This window comes from Belonocnema kinseyi, chromosome 8, assembly GCF_010883055.1.
Source record: "Belonocnema kinseyi isolate 2016_QV_RU_SX_M_011 chromosome 8, B_treatae_v1, whole genome shotgun sequence".
NCBI lineage: Eukaryota > Metazoa > Arthropoda > Insecta > Hymenoptera > Cynipidae > Belonocnema > Belonocnema kinseyi.
The window spans coordinates 80,639,305-80,656,577 of record NC_046664.1 but is presented as its reverse complement, the minus strand read 5'-3'; the positions used below and the strand labels follow the sequence as shown (position 1 = coordinate 80,656,577).

The following is a 17,273-nucleotide window of genomic DNA, read 5'->3' as shown; positions in this document are numbered from 1 at the left end:
GCAGTACCTAAACGTACTTTATTGTACTCTAATAAATCTTCCAAAGTTTCAGCTCGATATCTTATTTACAAAAAAAGTTCTTAGGTTCAAAAAAACATTCAGGAACCGAAAAAGTGAGGTCGGTAATATAGGTATTTAGCTGTGTCACATGCCCTTAAACTAAGTTTTTGCTCTTGGTTACTTGCGGCGCGGCGCTTGCTTGCGGTGCTGCAACGGGCTGTTTGCGACGATTGTAGACCAGACTTAAAGTTCTCCACTTTGGCAGCCACAACCTTCTCCCATTGATCCTCTCACTTTCGGAAACAGCCCCTTAAGGCCATGTAATCAGTGGGTCACGTGACCAGATTCCTGCCTTACCGACACTTTTTTTATTTCCCAACTTATTTTCACAAAAAACGGTACATCGAATTCAAATTTTGGGATAATACATAAGAAGCACTGAAAAGGTGGCTCTGGTTCTAAATTTTTATAATTATGAAAAAGGTTTTTTTTTATAAATAATATCATTTTGCTTTTTTCATCATTATTGAAATTTAGGATCAGACTCACCTTCCTTAGTGCTTCTTATTTATTATCCGAAATTTTTAACTCGATATGATGCTTCGTGTGAAAATCAGTTAGGAAATAAAAAAGGTTTCGGTAAGGTCACGTCATTCACTCGTCACATGGCCTTAAAGTCACTTTTCCGAATAGCTAAGGGGTACTTGAATTACGTAACGGGTTATAGGCCCTCTCCCCTCCCACTTGTAACAGACCGTAACAAAATACTTCTACCCCCTCCCCCCTTTTTCTGTACGTAATTTTTAGTCTCCAGAAATATTTTGCTATTTATTGCTAGTAGAATTAGGCGGTGTCCGAGGACTTAATTTTCAAAATTCCCTGATTTTTCCTTGACGAATTTTTCATTCTCCTTGATCATTAACATTGAAATACTAGTATTTTAATCTTGTAATCCTATTCAATTGGAATTTTTTATAGACGGAATATAACCTATTTCAGATATCAATTCAAAATTTTTAAATTGATTATTTATTTTTAAAAAATCCCTTTTCTATAATAATTTAAAAAATACTTTTTTAAGAAAATACTTGAGTTTACAAACCAAATAATTAAATTTTATACATCATAGTTGAATTTTCAACCTACAAAGATAAAATCCAAACAAAAAAGTGTCATAGTTTATATTCCAATGAAAAAAAAATCAAATTTAGACCAACAAAATTTTTAATCTAAAAGACAAATTTTTACTCGAGGAAGAAATAAAAGCTGATCGAAATTCTTGAACTTTCAAGCCGAAGAACAAATTTTCTGTACAAAAATGGAATTTTTAAACAATAAACATGATTTTTCAGAGAAAAATTAATTTTCTACGCAACTGATGTATTTTTACCCAACAAAAATGAAATTTCAAACCAAGGAAATTTAATTTTAACAAAAAAGGATGATTTTCAATTTTTAAAAATCAACCTTAAAAAATGAAAAATTAAACTAAAAATAAGGCTAAAACTAAATAAAGGCTAACTAAAATGTCAAATTCTCAACAAAAGGGTTCAAATTTCAGCAAAAAGATAAATTTTTACCAAAAATATAAATCTTTAAAAAAATGATATCTTAACAAAGTGATTCAACTAAATCTTCAAACAAAATAGCTGAATACTCAAGCAAAGAAGAAGAATTTTCAATCAAAAAATTGGATTTTCATCCGAAAAAAATTTAATTTCTACTAAAACAGATAAATTTTTAAGAAAAAATAGCTGAATTTTCTGTTAAAGAGGATTTCAGTTGACTTTTCACGATCGTAAGATGAATTTAAACAACAATAAGTTTTTACGAAAAAAATCAATTTCTATTCAAAAAGACGAATTTTTAACTGAAAATATTGCCGTTTTAACCAAATTTTAGGATTCTCTACCAAATAGTTTTATTTCTATCCATAATAGATAAAATTTCTTAAAACAGATTAATTTTTATTAAAATTTTTTTTAGATGTTGAATTTTCATACAAAAAAGGATCGAGTTAACTTTTCCAGGTCAAAATATTATTTTTGTAATACACAAAATAAGTTACTACGAAATAAAATACAATACAAAAAGACGAATTTTTTATACCAAAAAGATGAATTTAAAAAACAAATAAATGCATTCTCTACCAAATAGTTTATTTGGATCCAAGAAAGATGCAATTTGTACTAAAACAGATGAATTTTTAATAAAAAACGGTACATTTTATTTAATTTCAACAAAACAGTAGAATTTTCTACCAAAAAGTTTGTACTATTTAACAAAATATTTTAATTTTCAACCAGAGTTTCAACTTTATCAAAGAAAGGTGAAATTTCTTTTAAAACAGATGAATTTTTAATTGAAATAAAAAATGTTATTAAATTAGTTGGATTTTCATCCAGAAAAGATTTCCGTTCTCTTTTCAACACTAAAATATTAAATTCAAACAAAAAGTAAATTTTTTTGTGAAATTTTCAAGAAAATAGCAGAACCTTTATCCAAAAAGTATGACTTTTTAAAAAAATGGTTGAATTTTCAACCAAATTGTTGAACTGTTGAACTTGTTCAAATAAAAAAGACAAATTTAAAACAAAAAAGAGTACATTTTCTAGGAAAAAGTTTCAATTTTCACCTAAACAGTTGTACTTTTATTCAAGAAAGATGCAATATTTCTGCTAAAAAAGATAAACTTTTAAATCAGAAAAAAATGTACATCCGAATAAGATTTCAGTTGACTTATCAGTAACAAAATATGCTTTTTAAAAAAATTGTTAATATTTCAACCAAATAATAAAATTTATTACTAAAAAGATAACCATCAGGAGAAAGTTTTTGCGAATTTGCAAGAAATTACATACATGAGTGAAGGACCCCCTCGCCTCTTCCGTAACAATTCCTAACAAAATGCCCCTCACCCTGAGCTGTTAAATAATTTAAATACGGTCCCTAACAGGCGCTTAGGCACATTTTGTTTTATTTCCTTTACGTCTTGAAATAGTTTTCTTTTGAAAGGATAGAGCAATTTGAAAAAAAACCAGCAATCAGAAGCAGCCAATTCAGAAATTTAAGGGGCCTGTCAATGTTGTGTTAGGTCGTATTTCACCAGAAATTTCTGAATAAGCTGCGATGAGTCATCCCCAGCAATAACCTTTTAGAATATTTCTGGCTCTTTTTATTTTAAATGGTCAGTACATGTTTTTTGATAAGAGTATATCTAGTTACAAAGTTAGAGCGCAAGGTCGGATACTTTCCGGATAAACTTTGTAGTGACCGTTCCGTTCACTAGGTCCGCTAGGGATTGCCATTTATATTTTTTTTACTCGCAGGTATATTAAAATTATAAAATAAGTGTCAAATATGGATTTAGCGTCGGTTTTAGGGCTGACGGTCATCATAAATCGAGAGTTTTTCTGTTTTGTCACGCTTGAATAAACACTGCACATCCCCACGCAGCTCTTCTCAACGATCGCTGCGGCGCCCAGTGGGAGGAAATTAATTTTTTACGTTTACAAAAGTCCAGAGCCTTAAATCTTGTTCCGATTTTGAATTTTTTTAAAGTTCATTAAATTCTGAAGAACTTGATGCTCCTTTTTTCTTTTTTATTCTTTTTTTTCTTTTTTGAACTTTTTGAACTTTTTTCTTCTCTATTTGTTTATCAATAATTTTTTACTTAAAGTATGGAAAAACTGAAATTTTACACATCACAATTTTTTCCGCTTTTATAACTGATTAGTTAAGCTTTATATTGCCTTAAATGAATCTTTAGTAACTCATAAAATACAAATCATTTGTTTATTATTCCATTTATTTGTCATAAACAAATTTTATGAAAAAATTGCCAAATAGTCTTATTATCGGTAAAATTTTTTTGTTGTTGCTCAAAGTACTTCAGATTAATGTAGAAATGACACTTAATTATAAAACTAATTTAAAAGTTTATAATAACCATAGTAATAAACAATTATTGTGGCAAAATATTAAAATTATAATTTCGTATAATCGCTAGAACGACTTCAGGCATTCCTAAAAATAATAAATATTTAATAATATTTGATCAAATATAATCATTTAAATTTTTGTAAAGAAATTAGATAAAAAAAAATTCAAAATTTTATCCCTTAGCATAGAAAAGAAATATTGGCACTGGAAATTTTTTATGCTGTTGGATTGAAAACTCTAATTTTCTTTTAGAATGAGACCATTCCGATTGTATTTTATAAGGTGATTTCCTTGATCTGAAACAGGGATTCTAAAAGAAAATTCATTCAGAAATACAAAATTACACAAAAAAATCGGTCATGTTCAATAACTATTCGAAAGTACTTAAACAATTCACAGTTAATTTTAAACTTGTAAAAAACTTCTTCTTTTTTTTAATTTAGATTTTTGAAGATTTTGAAAAAGGAAGCTGAATGCAAATTACGAAAGGTTTCAAGAGAATGAAAAAATTTTGTTTAGATTCCCAGAAAATTGTTAAATGATTTTTTATTCAAAAAAATTAAATTTAGGCTAATGTTAATAATAATAATAGTAATAATTTGAAAATCATAAAAATTTTGAGAAAAAAGTAGATTTTTTACAATTTTGTAAAAAAGAGGCTTTTCATGAATTTGGATAGGTTTTTAGAGAATCAAACAATATTCACTAGATTTTTAGGAAATTTGAAAAAATTAAAAATTAAATTAAATTAAATTAAATTAAATTTGAAACTTATTTTCTGGAAGATTTAGGACATTTTTTTTCTTTTTCAGAATTTTTTAAAAATTGTAGTTTAAAAAAATTAACTAAAATTATACATTGTAAACAAATGTCATTTTTTTTTGAACTTGAAATAACGCATGATAATGTTAATTAATATTAAATAATAATAAATAAATAAGGAAACAAATTGCGTTCATTAAAACACATAATATGTTTATTAAAATATTTGAAAATTCGAAATGAATTTAATTTAATAAATAAAAAATATTATAATATATATATTATATTATATGATATAATAAAATAATATAAAATTTTTAATATTTTATTTTCAGATATTTAAAAATTACATAAATGAAACTAACGAAATAAAAAATTTTTTATCTTATTTGTTTATACATATTCAGATTGTTACATTTTACCAAATATTATCGAAGTTATATTATCTTCAGGAATATCTGTACTTATTATGGCCATCAAAGAAAAATTAAATTTGATAAAACCTTAAGTTTAAGTATTTTGTCATAAGAATGGTTAATAACAGTAGTTATTGTTAACTTTTCTAACACTTTTGTGACTAGCAGACACTTGTTCAATAGCTAACAATAGTTGAAAATTTCCAGTACAAAAAAAGTTTCTATGAGAAAGGGCCAACACTTTGAATTTGTTTATAAAAATTTATATTGTTGTATTTTATTTAATATTATGAAATATTATTTATTTTGAGGAATACCTGAAGTCGTTCTGGCGATTGAAGGAAATTGTAATTTCAAAAAATCTAAAATTTTAATATTTTGCCACAAGAATTGTTTATAACAATGGTTATTATAAACTTTTAAATTAGTTTTGTAATCAAATGTCATTTCTACATTAATATAAAGTACTTTTTGCAACAACAACAAATTTTCACCCATAATAAGACTATTTGTCAATTTTTTCATAAAATTTTTTTATAACAAATAAATGGAATAATAAACAAATGATTTGTATATTATGAAGCCTAAATATTTATGTAAGACAATATAAAGTTCTCCTAGTCAGTTCTTAAAGCAAAAAAAATTGTTATGTACTAAATTTCAGTTTTCCATACTTTGAGTGGAAAAATTATTAATAAACAAATAGAGGAAAAAAATAGAGGAAACAAAAGTTCGGAGCGTCAAGCTCTTTAAAATATAATTAATTCTAATTTAAAAGAAAAAATTCAAAATCAGAACAAAATTGAAGGCTCTGGACGTGTGTGAAAGAAAAAAGTTCATTTCCTCCCACGGTGCGACGCGCCGTCAATTCTCGGAAACACTAAATCCAGGATCACTAAATCCAGATTCGAGTGTATAATGTTAGCAATCCTTTTTATTTCTGAAGTTACTTAAGACGGAAAGTTTTTGGAAACTTCAAAATTCTCAGGGATCTTTTCTCTTTTTTGTTACTATAAATGTTTGTTAAATATTTTTTGATTTTATTTTTCGAAATAATTTAGAATTCTTGTTAAAGGGATCTGTGAAAACTTATTTTTTAATTTTTTTATTTAAACTTTTATATTGATGCAAGAACCGAAGAAAATATTGATTTCAATTTTTTTTCTTTCTTTAAAAAAATTCTGTACCTTGAATCGTTTGAATTTGATGTACGTGGGTGTGCAGAAGAAAAAAACCTTGGTTTATTCTCGATCCTAATTGTTATTAACAAAGGTACATCAAAATTAAAAAAATTATATTCGCTTTGAAACTATAATTCTATATTAAAATTACTTGCTTTTACGAATTAGGCCATACTGAATCATAAAACTTTGCTATCTGATATTATTTGTTAATTTTATAAACAAATTATGTAAATAAATGCACATTGTCGGTATTGGCAAGAAGAACAATATCGTTTTTTTTATTAATTCTTATAAAGTTCTGTTGCCTGTGATGTTTAGTGCTGGTTATTTGTTATTAAATATTATTTGTTACTGTTATAAAAAAATTATATAAACAAATACAGTGTCAACATCTATAATTATTATCTATATATAATCTATAGTTCTTATTTTATTTCCATAAAATTATTTTTTCAAGGATAATTAGTAACTAAAATTTAAATTAAAAATTAATTTTTAATTTTATAAACAAATGCACAATGCCGAGATTTATAGCACCAACAAATGATTTTGTCTCCTAATTATCATCAAGTTATGGACATTTGTCATTATATAATTTTTCCTTTTTTTATAAACAAATTTACAGGAAGGGCATTTTGAAAAAGAAAGAAACAGTTTGTTACATTTTTTTGAAATAGAAAATCCAAAATTGGTCCGAAATTGAGATCTAAAATTATTTTTTAATTTTAATGCATTTTATTTATTTTTTATTATTTTTGATTTTTTAAGATTCATTTTAAATGCGGGGGGTGAAGCTGAGTGAGGGGAGACTACGCTACAGTGGATAATGAATCTACAGGTTATAGATATTATCATTAATTAAAAATACTGAGGGGCTGTCCATAAACTACTTCACCAGTTGCCAACATGAATAATTGAACTTTCAATCAAAAAAGACAAATTTTCAGTTAAACAAAATTTTTTTCGAAGACAGTTGAATTGTTAACAAAAAAGTTAATTTTTAACCCAGAAAGAGAAATTTTCAACAAAGAAAGATGACTTTTCTATCACAAGAGATTACTTTCCAATAAAGAAGGATGAATTTGTAACGAAATAGTTGAATTTTCGACCTAGGAAGATGGTTTCAATAAAATAGAAGCATTTTCTAGAAACTAATTAATTTTTAACAAAATAGTTGAATTTTCAACCTACAATGATACATTTTTAATCAAATCGTTAAATTTAAAAAAATTTTAATAAAGCACATTTTTAAGCAAATAGTTCAATTTTCGATAAAAAAAAGAACTTATCAAATAGTTAAAGTTTCAACTAAATAATTAAACTTTCAACAAAATAGTTTCATTTTTAAGCTACAAAGATAAATTGAAATCAAAAGATGAGTTTTTAACAATTAGGATTAACCAAGAAATTAATTTTCTACTAAAAATACCAAATTTTAACTAGAACAGAGCAGTTTTTAATCAAAAAAATATTTTAAAAAAATTTGAGTAGTTTAAAATTTGATTTTCCCCCAAAAAAGAAGAATTTTCAACAAAATAAAGCGAATTTCCAGCCAAAGATAAATAAAAAAATATAATGAAGCAATTTTAAAAATGGAACTGCTAATTGAATTTTTATTAAAAAATGAATTTCAACCAAACGGATAATTTTAAAATAACAAAAAACGATTAAATCTGAACGAAAAATATAATGGCTGATATTTAAATCAAAAACGACTTTTAATTTTATATAAGAAATAATAGAATTCGTCTAAAAAAAGAATTTGCAACAAAATAGTTGAATTCTCAATGAAAATAGATTAAATTGTAACCAAAATGGTGCATTTTAACCAAACAAATTAATTTTATACCAAAAAAGATGAATTTAAAAAAAACATTTTAATTTTCGACTAGAAGAGATAAATTTTCAATAAAAAACATCTATATTCGAAGAAAAATGGATTCAATAAGTTTTCAGTGAAAAAATAGATCTACACTATAAAAACAATTTTTAAAAAATAGTTCAATTATCAACAAAATACATGAATTTTCGACTAAAAAAGATCAATTTTCAATAAAAATATCAATATTCAAACAAAACTGGATCAGTGAAATCTTCAGTTAAAAAAATAGGGCCTTAATACAGATTAAAACAATTTTTTTAACAAAATAGGTCAATTTTCAAGCAAAGAGATAATGTTTCAATCAAGAAGATTAATTTACAATAAATAATACGTTCCTCATCAACTAATTGTTTGAATTTTCGAGCAAATGACTAAAAAAGATAATTCTACAATAAAAAATCGAACTGATAAATTTTTAGTTAAAAAAATAAGAATACTAACTTTCTAAAAAAAAATTAACAAAATACATTAATTATCAAACAAACAGTTGAATTTTCGACCAAGAAGATGATTTTTCAAGTAATAAGATTAGTTTTCTACAAAAAAGAAAAACAATCAAATTTTCCATAAAATACATCAATTTTGAACTAAATAACTAAAAATATAATTTTACAATCAAAAATGGATCACTTAATTTTTCAGTTAGAACAATTATTTTCTACAAAAAAAAACAAGAAATTTTCCACAAAATAGAAAAGTTTTCAACAAGAAGTTAAATTTTCAACTCAAATGATGCATAATCAACTATAAAACGGATTTATAAAAAAGCGATTTGACTTTCAACCAAGTACTTGAATTTTCAACAAACAAAAAATTAATTTTCAGCCAAGAACATTAAGTTTGTACAAAAAAATTCTAACAAACTATACTAATTTTTAACCAAATAGTTGAATTTCCAACAACAAAAATTTCAAGCAAGAAGATTATTTTTTAAAAAAATTTGCTGAAAAATTAATGAATTATCAATCAAATAGTTTATTATTCAACTGATAAGGATAATTTTATGATCAAAAATAGAATAGTTAAATTTTTCGACAAGAAGATTAATTCAACAAAAACGAAAATTTTAAGACAGTTAAATTTACAAATAAAAAAATTAATTTTCAACCAAAGAAAAGAAAATTTCTTTTTCCACTGAAATAATATTTTCTTGAAAACAGTGGAAAAGGAGGGATTCTTTAAAAAAAGAAAAAGATGGTAGTTTATGGACGTCCCCTATTGTATGTAAAATAATGTATTTAATTTAGTTAATAGTTAAAACAATGTATGTACGTGTTAATAAATTAAAATTAGAAAAAATTATTTTACATATATTTTTGCTTTTAATTAATGATAATGTTAATAATGCAAGCTACAGTGGCTAATAATTAATTAATAGAACAGATATTGGAAAAATAATTAATTTTAATTCTAATTTATTAACACTTATCGTTTATGAGATATTAATTATATTAAATTAATTATTTTATGCACATTATTGTTTATAATTAATGATTATCCACTGTAGAATACATTATTCACTCTAGACAGGTTACCCCTATAAATAAAATAATATTTCAAGAGTCTGAATTTAATTAAGTTTTGAATTTAATGTAAAATTATTAATTAAATTGAATAAATTCACGCACTGATTTATCACCTACTGTCAATTAGTGTCACTACTACTGCAGAATGCTACTGCCAATGACCAAATGGTTTAAGAACTGTTGGCTCCTTCCCTCGTTCGATGACCGTCTTTACATATGGTATTTGGGCTAAGCTCACTATAGAGCTCATTATCACTTAGCGTTTCAGAATTAAGACTTCGTAACAAATTTAACTTTTTTAAAATTTAATTTTAATTATATTTTATGCTTCTGATTCAGAGCAATAATAATAATTATTATTATAGTTCACATCAATAATTCATAACTATGAACAATTAATATTATTGACAAATTTTTCAGCTACGAAATTCTTGGAAATGAAAAACCAGATTTAGAGGTGGTCCTCTTTTTTTCCTTTTTTTTATTTGCCTTTTGATTTTCTTTATATTGTAATTTTAAAAGAAAAAATATCAAAACAAAAGGACTGAAAAATAAAGTTACCACAAAATTTCCTTCCTTACTTTTTCATTTTTTGTTTGTTTTAATTCAAAATAAAACACTTTTAATAATTCCAATAAAATAAACCAAAAGAAAAATGAAAAATGAGAAGAAAAAAAAAACAGAGAGAAACTTTCAAATCTCCTTCCTTCTTTTTTTTTCTTTTATATATTTTTTCTTACTTTTTTAAATTGCGATAAAAAATACATAAATATATTTTCTTTCTGAAATATACCAAAACGAAGGAAAAAGAGGCAAACTCCAAATTCTCTTCCTTCTTTTTCCTCTTATCTTTTTTATTATTTTATAAATTATAATAAGAAAACATTTACAAAAATCTACAAAAAATTACGAATATTTTATTATTTTATGATATAAAAGAAAATAAAGCAAAATAAACATGTGGTAAAATGAGAATGGTTGTCCTTTTTCTTTTGATTTGACAAAAATAAAAAAGAGGACAGAAAAAGAGGGCAACTTCCCAATCCCCTTCCTTCTTTTTTTCTCTAACCTTTTTTATTATTTTTTCAAATCACAATAAAATAACATTTACGAAAATCTATCAAAAATCTACGAAATTTAGTTTATTTTACGAGTTGAAAAAAATTAGAGAAAAAAGAAGAGAGGAGATTGCCTTCTTTTTCTTTTCTTTTTTTTAGATTTGGTTCTTGATTTATTTATATTATGATTTTTAAAGAAAAAATACCAAAAAAATAGGAAAGAAGAATGAGGCAACCACCAAATTTCCTTCCTTCTTTTTACATTTCTTGTTTGTTTGAAATCAAAATAAAAAGGATGCTCATAAATCTATAATATTAAATATTACAGAAAAATAGGAAGGGGACCAAGAGATTGTCTTCGTATTCTTTCCTCTTTTTTTATTTTGGTTTTTTGAATCAAAGTGAATAAAAAATTTTTTTTTTTAATTTTTGTTTTAAAACTTAAAACAAACGAAAGAAACAGAAATCCCTCCTCGAAATCCCCTTCCTTTTTTCTATAGACATTTTCGTTTTATTTTTTTTTTCAATCGCAATACAAAATGTACATTAATCTACAAAAAATCTACCAAAATGTATTTTTATTGTGATTTGAAAAAAATAAAAATCACAAAAGAGAAAGGAAAAAGAGGGAAACTTCCAAATCCCCTTCCTTATTTTTTTATTATTCGTTTAAAACACATTAAAAAAACATTTACAAAAATTTACCAAAAATTTACGAAATATTTTTATTTTATGATTTAAAAAAATATATTAAAGGAAAAACAGAAGGAAGCGGATTTGGAAGTTGTCCTTCTTTTCTCTCCATTTTTTTCGATTTGGCTTTTGATTTTTTTTATATTTGTGATTTTAAAAAAATACAAAAAGTGTCAAAAAAATCGACTGAAAACTACTGAAAATCTGTAGATTTTGGGTAGATTTTTGTAACTGTGATTTTAAAAGTAAAAAGAAAAAGAAAAAAAGCAGAAAGAAAAAAAGACAACTACTAAATCCCCTTCCTTCTTATTTCTCTCTCCATTTTTGTTTTTATTTTAAATCAAAAGAAAAAAGAACAAGATCCAAAGAAAATCTACCAAAATCTGTTAAAATTTGGTTTTATTGCGATTTGAAAAATACATAAAATAAAGAAAAAAGTTAGAAAAAATGATTTAGAATTTGCCTTTTTTCACTTAACTTTATTTTGAATTTTAATAATTAGAATGAAAAAAAATTTTTAAATATACAAAAATAAATCAAAAGTAAAATACAGAAAAGAGGGGGAAAAGTGGGCAACCTCCAAATCCTTATCTTCCTCCTTTCCTCTCGTCTTTTTTATTAGAATTAAAAAAAATAAAAATAAACAAAAATCTATCAAAAATCTATGATTTTTTTTTATTTTGTGATTTAAAAAAATCAAAATTAATTAATATCAGCGAAAAAAGTAGTAAGGGGATTTGGAGCTTCCCTTATTTTTCTATCCTCTTCCTTTTGATTTAGTTTCTGATTTTTTTTTATATTATGATTCTAAAGGGGAAAAATACAAGAAAAGAAAAGTAAAAGAAGGCAACCAACAAATGCCATACCTTCTTATTTTATTTTTTGTTTGCTTTAGATCACAATTAATTTTTTTTCCAAAATCTACCAAAACACACCAAAATCAAAAAATAAAGAAGGAAAAAGTAGACCTCCAAATCTCCTTCCTTCCTTAAAAAATATAAAATAAAATAATATTAGAGAAAAGGAGAAGTAAGGAGATTTGGAGGATCCCATCTTTTTCCTACCTCTTTTTTTGATTTGACATTTGATTTCTTTCGTAATGTGATTTTATAAGAATTTTTTTTAATTAAAGGAAGACTAGCACAAAATTCCGTTCCCCCTTTTTTTATTTTTTGTTTCTCGTAAATAAAAATAAACAAATTTACAAAAATCCATCAAAAACCTACTGAAAATCTGTCAAAATTTTGTTTTATAGTGATTAAAAAAAAATTAAATTAAAAAAGACGACTGAAAAAAATTAAGAAGGGCATTTGAAAGTTACTTTTTTTTTATTTCGATTAATATATTTTTTTCACGATAAATAAATATTTTCGCAGATTTTTCTTGATGTTTTTATTGTGTTCTTAAAAGTAAAAATAAAAAATGAAAAAAAGAAGGTTACGTCCAAATCTCCTTTTTTTCATGTTTTCATTTCAAATCACAAGAAAAATGCAAAAATCAATCGAAAATCTACAAAAAACTATTAAAATATTGTTTTATCGAGAATAAAATAATAGATAAAATAATAAAAGAAGCGATTAAGAAAAAAAACCTATCTCATTTTTATTTATATTATATTTTCTAATCATAAAAAAAATTTTTCGTAGATTTTTGGTGGAGTTAAGGTTTTTTTTATTGTGATTCTAAAAATTAAAATAATGAAAAAAGATAAGAAAAGAAGGCAGCCTCCATATTCGCTACCTTCTTTTGTTTATTTTGCCTTTTTTTAACAAAGAAAAAATTACAGAAATCTACCGAAAATCAACCAAAATGTTGTTTTATTGTAATTAAAAACAAAATAAATAAAGAACCTATTCTTTTTCTATCCTGTTTCTTCTCTCTCTCTCTTTTAATATCTATGAATTTTGTAGTTCAGTTTGAAGTTGAATATTCAAAATTAATTTAAATTTTAATTCATTCTAAATTTAATTTCTCAAATTGTGTTAATTTTTTCAGATACTATTCTGTTTTTAAATCATGATTTTGCGAGCAAAAAATTTGGAGTTTGAAAGAAAAATTTAAGTTTTCCACTTAAGAAATGATTAAATAATAATAATAATTTTTTATCACAGGAATTTGTAGATAATTTTTCAAGATTGGAAATCACAAATTATATAATTATATCTTTCTTATAATGTTAATTTAGAAACAATACCTAATTTTTTATTCAATTTAGTTTAAGAGAACCAACCGATTTATGTAATAATAATAAAAATTTCATAAAATATAAACAAAAAATGATAGAATTTCTAATATTCAAAACCTCCGTCGCTGACGTGTGAACATTTTTTGGCAGGTTCTCAAGGCAAGTACAAGCGTACAAATTGCATCGAGGGAAATATTTTGTAACGAAAATACAACGAATGCTTATGCCAGAAAGCATTGCCAAGCGAATTAATTATGCATAGCCGGGTCCATAAAATAACTTTTTTTGTTTTAATCTTTATGCTTTCAACCGAAATAATTTGTTAAAATAAAAAAAACATGTTGTTTAGTTTTTTTACACCACAAAAATTATTTTTTGCGTTTCACCTCTATAAGTCTATTTTGTAGGGTCCCGAGAAAAGCCTATAAGTAAAAAGTTGGGTATAGTAGTATATCATGGTTCTGTTCCGAGAATAACAGAAGAATACCAGCGATTGCTTATTTACCGACAGACGATAATGGTTCGCGTCCATGCTAAGATGCCAAAAGTCGATAATCGGATATCCATCGGATATACAGTAGAAACCTACATTGCCGACTGATTGTGGGAGTAGAAACCTATATTATCAACCGGCGATAATAATTCTGAAAACTTAAAATAATATTTTCTATTGACATTAAAATGTTTAAAAACATTATTCAAATCATTTTTAGTGTTTGTAGCAAGTTTCTTTGAGAATTAAGGTAGAAAGTCGCGTTTTTTTTGTATTTTTTAAAAATTTTTAGTAAGAGCCTGCTAATAATTATTGTAATGTAACAAAGTGTGTGTTTAAACAATATAAGTATAAGTATCATAAGTATCTTCTCTTAGATTAATGTTGGAAAGTTACAGTTTTCTTCCTACGATTTCAACTTTTCTTTGCCTTTTTAATTACGAACAATTAATAAATAAACAAAAAAAAAATTAAGTAACATACACTTTGTTACTTAAATATTTTATTTTTCCATGGAAATAAGACGATGTATTTTACTATTTTTAGAGAAAAATCATTTTTTGCTAGAAAGGACTCGAATGACAATGAAATCTTGTAAATTTCTTGAGGATCAAACTAATTTATTTTTAAAGAATTTTTTTTCGAAAAATAAATAAAACTCTGGCATTTTTGAGAAAATTGTCTTTTAATATTTTCAGAAAAACTGAGGCCATTATGTCAATTTTCTGGCTAATTTTGAGAGTAAACAATAAACCTCACTAGAATCTGAAAAGGCAATTTAGATATGACAACTAAGTCAAAAGGACTATAACGTAAAATGATTCTATTTTATATTTATTTTTATTTATTTATAACTGAAAATCATAAGAAAGTTTAACATTTAATTTTAAAATGCTACTTTCTAGTATTATTCTAAGCAAATATAGTTAGGAACAATAAACCATTTTTAGAATTATTACATTGCTAAATGATATTTATTATATTACCTTATTTAAATTGAAAAGTCGAAAAAAGTTGTAAATTAAAAAAAACGCAACTTTCTAGCATTATTCTATGAGAAAAGTAATAAATTGTGTAAATAATTATCTTTGTTAACTTTGTGACTTAATTTCTGGCCATGACTGAAAAATTAAAAACATATTAAAAAATTCAGAAAAAACCGAGACTGTCTACTTCTATTATAAGAGAAACGATAGACAAAAATAAATTGTTTGAATAATTTTTTTAAGAACCTGATTATTATCAGTAAAAATGAATATTTTGTGTACTAAAATCCGTTTGTATTATAAAAACTGCAAAAAAATAATAATTAGCGCCCGAAATTCGCAACAAACAAATTTTTCGCATCCGGTTTTTTCGAGATTTTATAAAACAGACTTGAAGGAATAAAATTTGCATTCATGAACCATGTTGATTTATATGCTACAGTTAATTTGAAAGAGAAATTAGAGGTAAACTCGATAAGATAAATCTTGAAAATTCTGTCAAAAATGTACAAAAATATCTTTCATTCCTATGGGAAATACGTGTTGAACTTTATGGGGTTGATGGAACCCCTGAATCTAATTTTTTTCGAAACAAACAAAAACATGTTTGTTTAAATAAAAAAAAAATTTTTTGCACGCTTACCTGTGTTCGATGAATTTAAGTTTCCTGTTGATAAATCCATAGTGAAGGGATTGTAGAGTGGTTTGTTCTCGAAAGACGATAACGGGGTATGTGGCGTCATAGGTGTAAGATTCGAATAATTCGTGTTGTCGTTAAACTCCTAGAATAAAATGGTGATTAAGGTATAAAATTTTTGGAAATAAAAAAAACAAGATAGTATCGGATAGGATTGGATAGATACGGATATAATTATGCAGGATCGGATCCCGTGTAGAAATTTCCCCGGTTGGCCCTAATACAACAAGGTTTCTGGTCGGATCCCGTCCGGGCTACCCCTGGCTGGGTTTCATGGACAGGAACCGGGCGGGAGCCGGTCGGGCTACATTTTTCTTGAATCACGTAGTCTGGGGCCAGCCGGTTACTGGCCGGGCCAACCCTGGTTATATCCCATGGTCGGGAGCCGGCTGGGCACTGGTCAGGTTAATGTTTTTGTAAAAATTACATCTTTTTAAAGAACCCTAATATTATCAAAGACGTAATTATGGATGCTAGATGAATTATTATTTGAAAATTATAATTTAAAGATTTATTAGATCAGTGAAACAAAAATGAGCTTTTTTAAATTCTTTTAAAATAAACATTAAATTTTTACGAATAATCTAACATTTTAAATTAATCTGTTATCGATTCTGCTATGTGCAACAAGAGAAATGATACAATTTTTATAAAATTCTCTATATTCATACAATTTTTAGCCTGTACAATTTCAAATTTACCGCCATATGTAGCGCCTGCTGTGTCTGCCGTCAGCATAGACACTCAGTAATTTTCAGTTTCGCACCTGGAACGAGGATGCTCCTTGCACTCACGTCGCGTCGTCTCTTCGAAGTTCGCAAATAAAATCCAAACTCATGGTTAAAATCAAGCTTATTTCAGTGATTAGTTTGATACCCCCACTTAGTGCGCGAATAATGCTTTTTTTAAATTAAAATATAGTCTTGTGTATACAGTTTTTACTTTCTTCCTTCCTAACCTTAAATCACCACGTGGCTTCCAAATTGTTATGAGATTCTATCATCAGGGAATAAAATTCTACTCCAATTTTCTTGAGAGAATTGGTTCACTTGATTTGACTTTTAAAGTTCAATGTAATCTTTACGATGAGCCTTAAAAGACAAAATAAGTTACCAATTTCTCGCCTGATGCAACATTTATCAACTGCTTTTTGGTCGGATTACCCGACCGGATCCCAGCTGGTATTGAAGCCGGGATCCGACCATTTTATCGTGACGTTTTTAGCCGGATCCCAGCCGGATTTCCCGACCAGGGCCCGGATTAAAGCGGGGCTATCCGGCTGGGACCCGGCCGGATCCTTGATTGGATTCCTACACGGGATATATTCGCAAAGAGTCGAAGAGAGTTGGATAGGAACAGATAGTATAAACTATGAAGATATAAAATCGGGTAAGATCGTTTGGAATCGGATAGAATCAGACAGGTTCAAATAGGAATTTACAGGATCAG

At 25.9% G+C, this 17,273-nt stretch overlaps 1 protein-coding gene across 3 annotated transcripts in view; it reads right to left on the bottom strand.

Annotated features, from left to right (window-relative positions):
• Window positions 1-17,273, bottom strand: part of LOC117177855 (putative uncharacterized protein DDB_G0282133) — a 46,765-nt gene that overhangs the window by 9,486 nt on the left and 20,006 nt on the right. For all 3 annotated transcript variants that reach the window (XM_033368878.1, XM_033368877.1, XM_033368876.1), the window contains exon 8: window positions 15,771-15,909. In XM_033368878.1, the coding sequence (XP_033224769.1) occupies window positions 15,771-15,909 (139 nt within the window). The remainder of the gene's footprint in view (window positions 1-15,770; window positions 15,910-17,273) is intronic.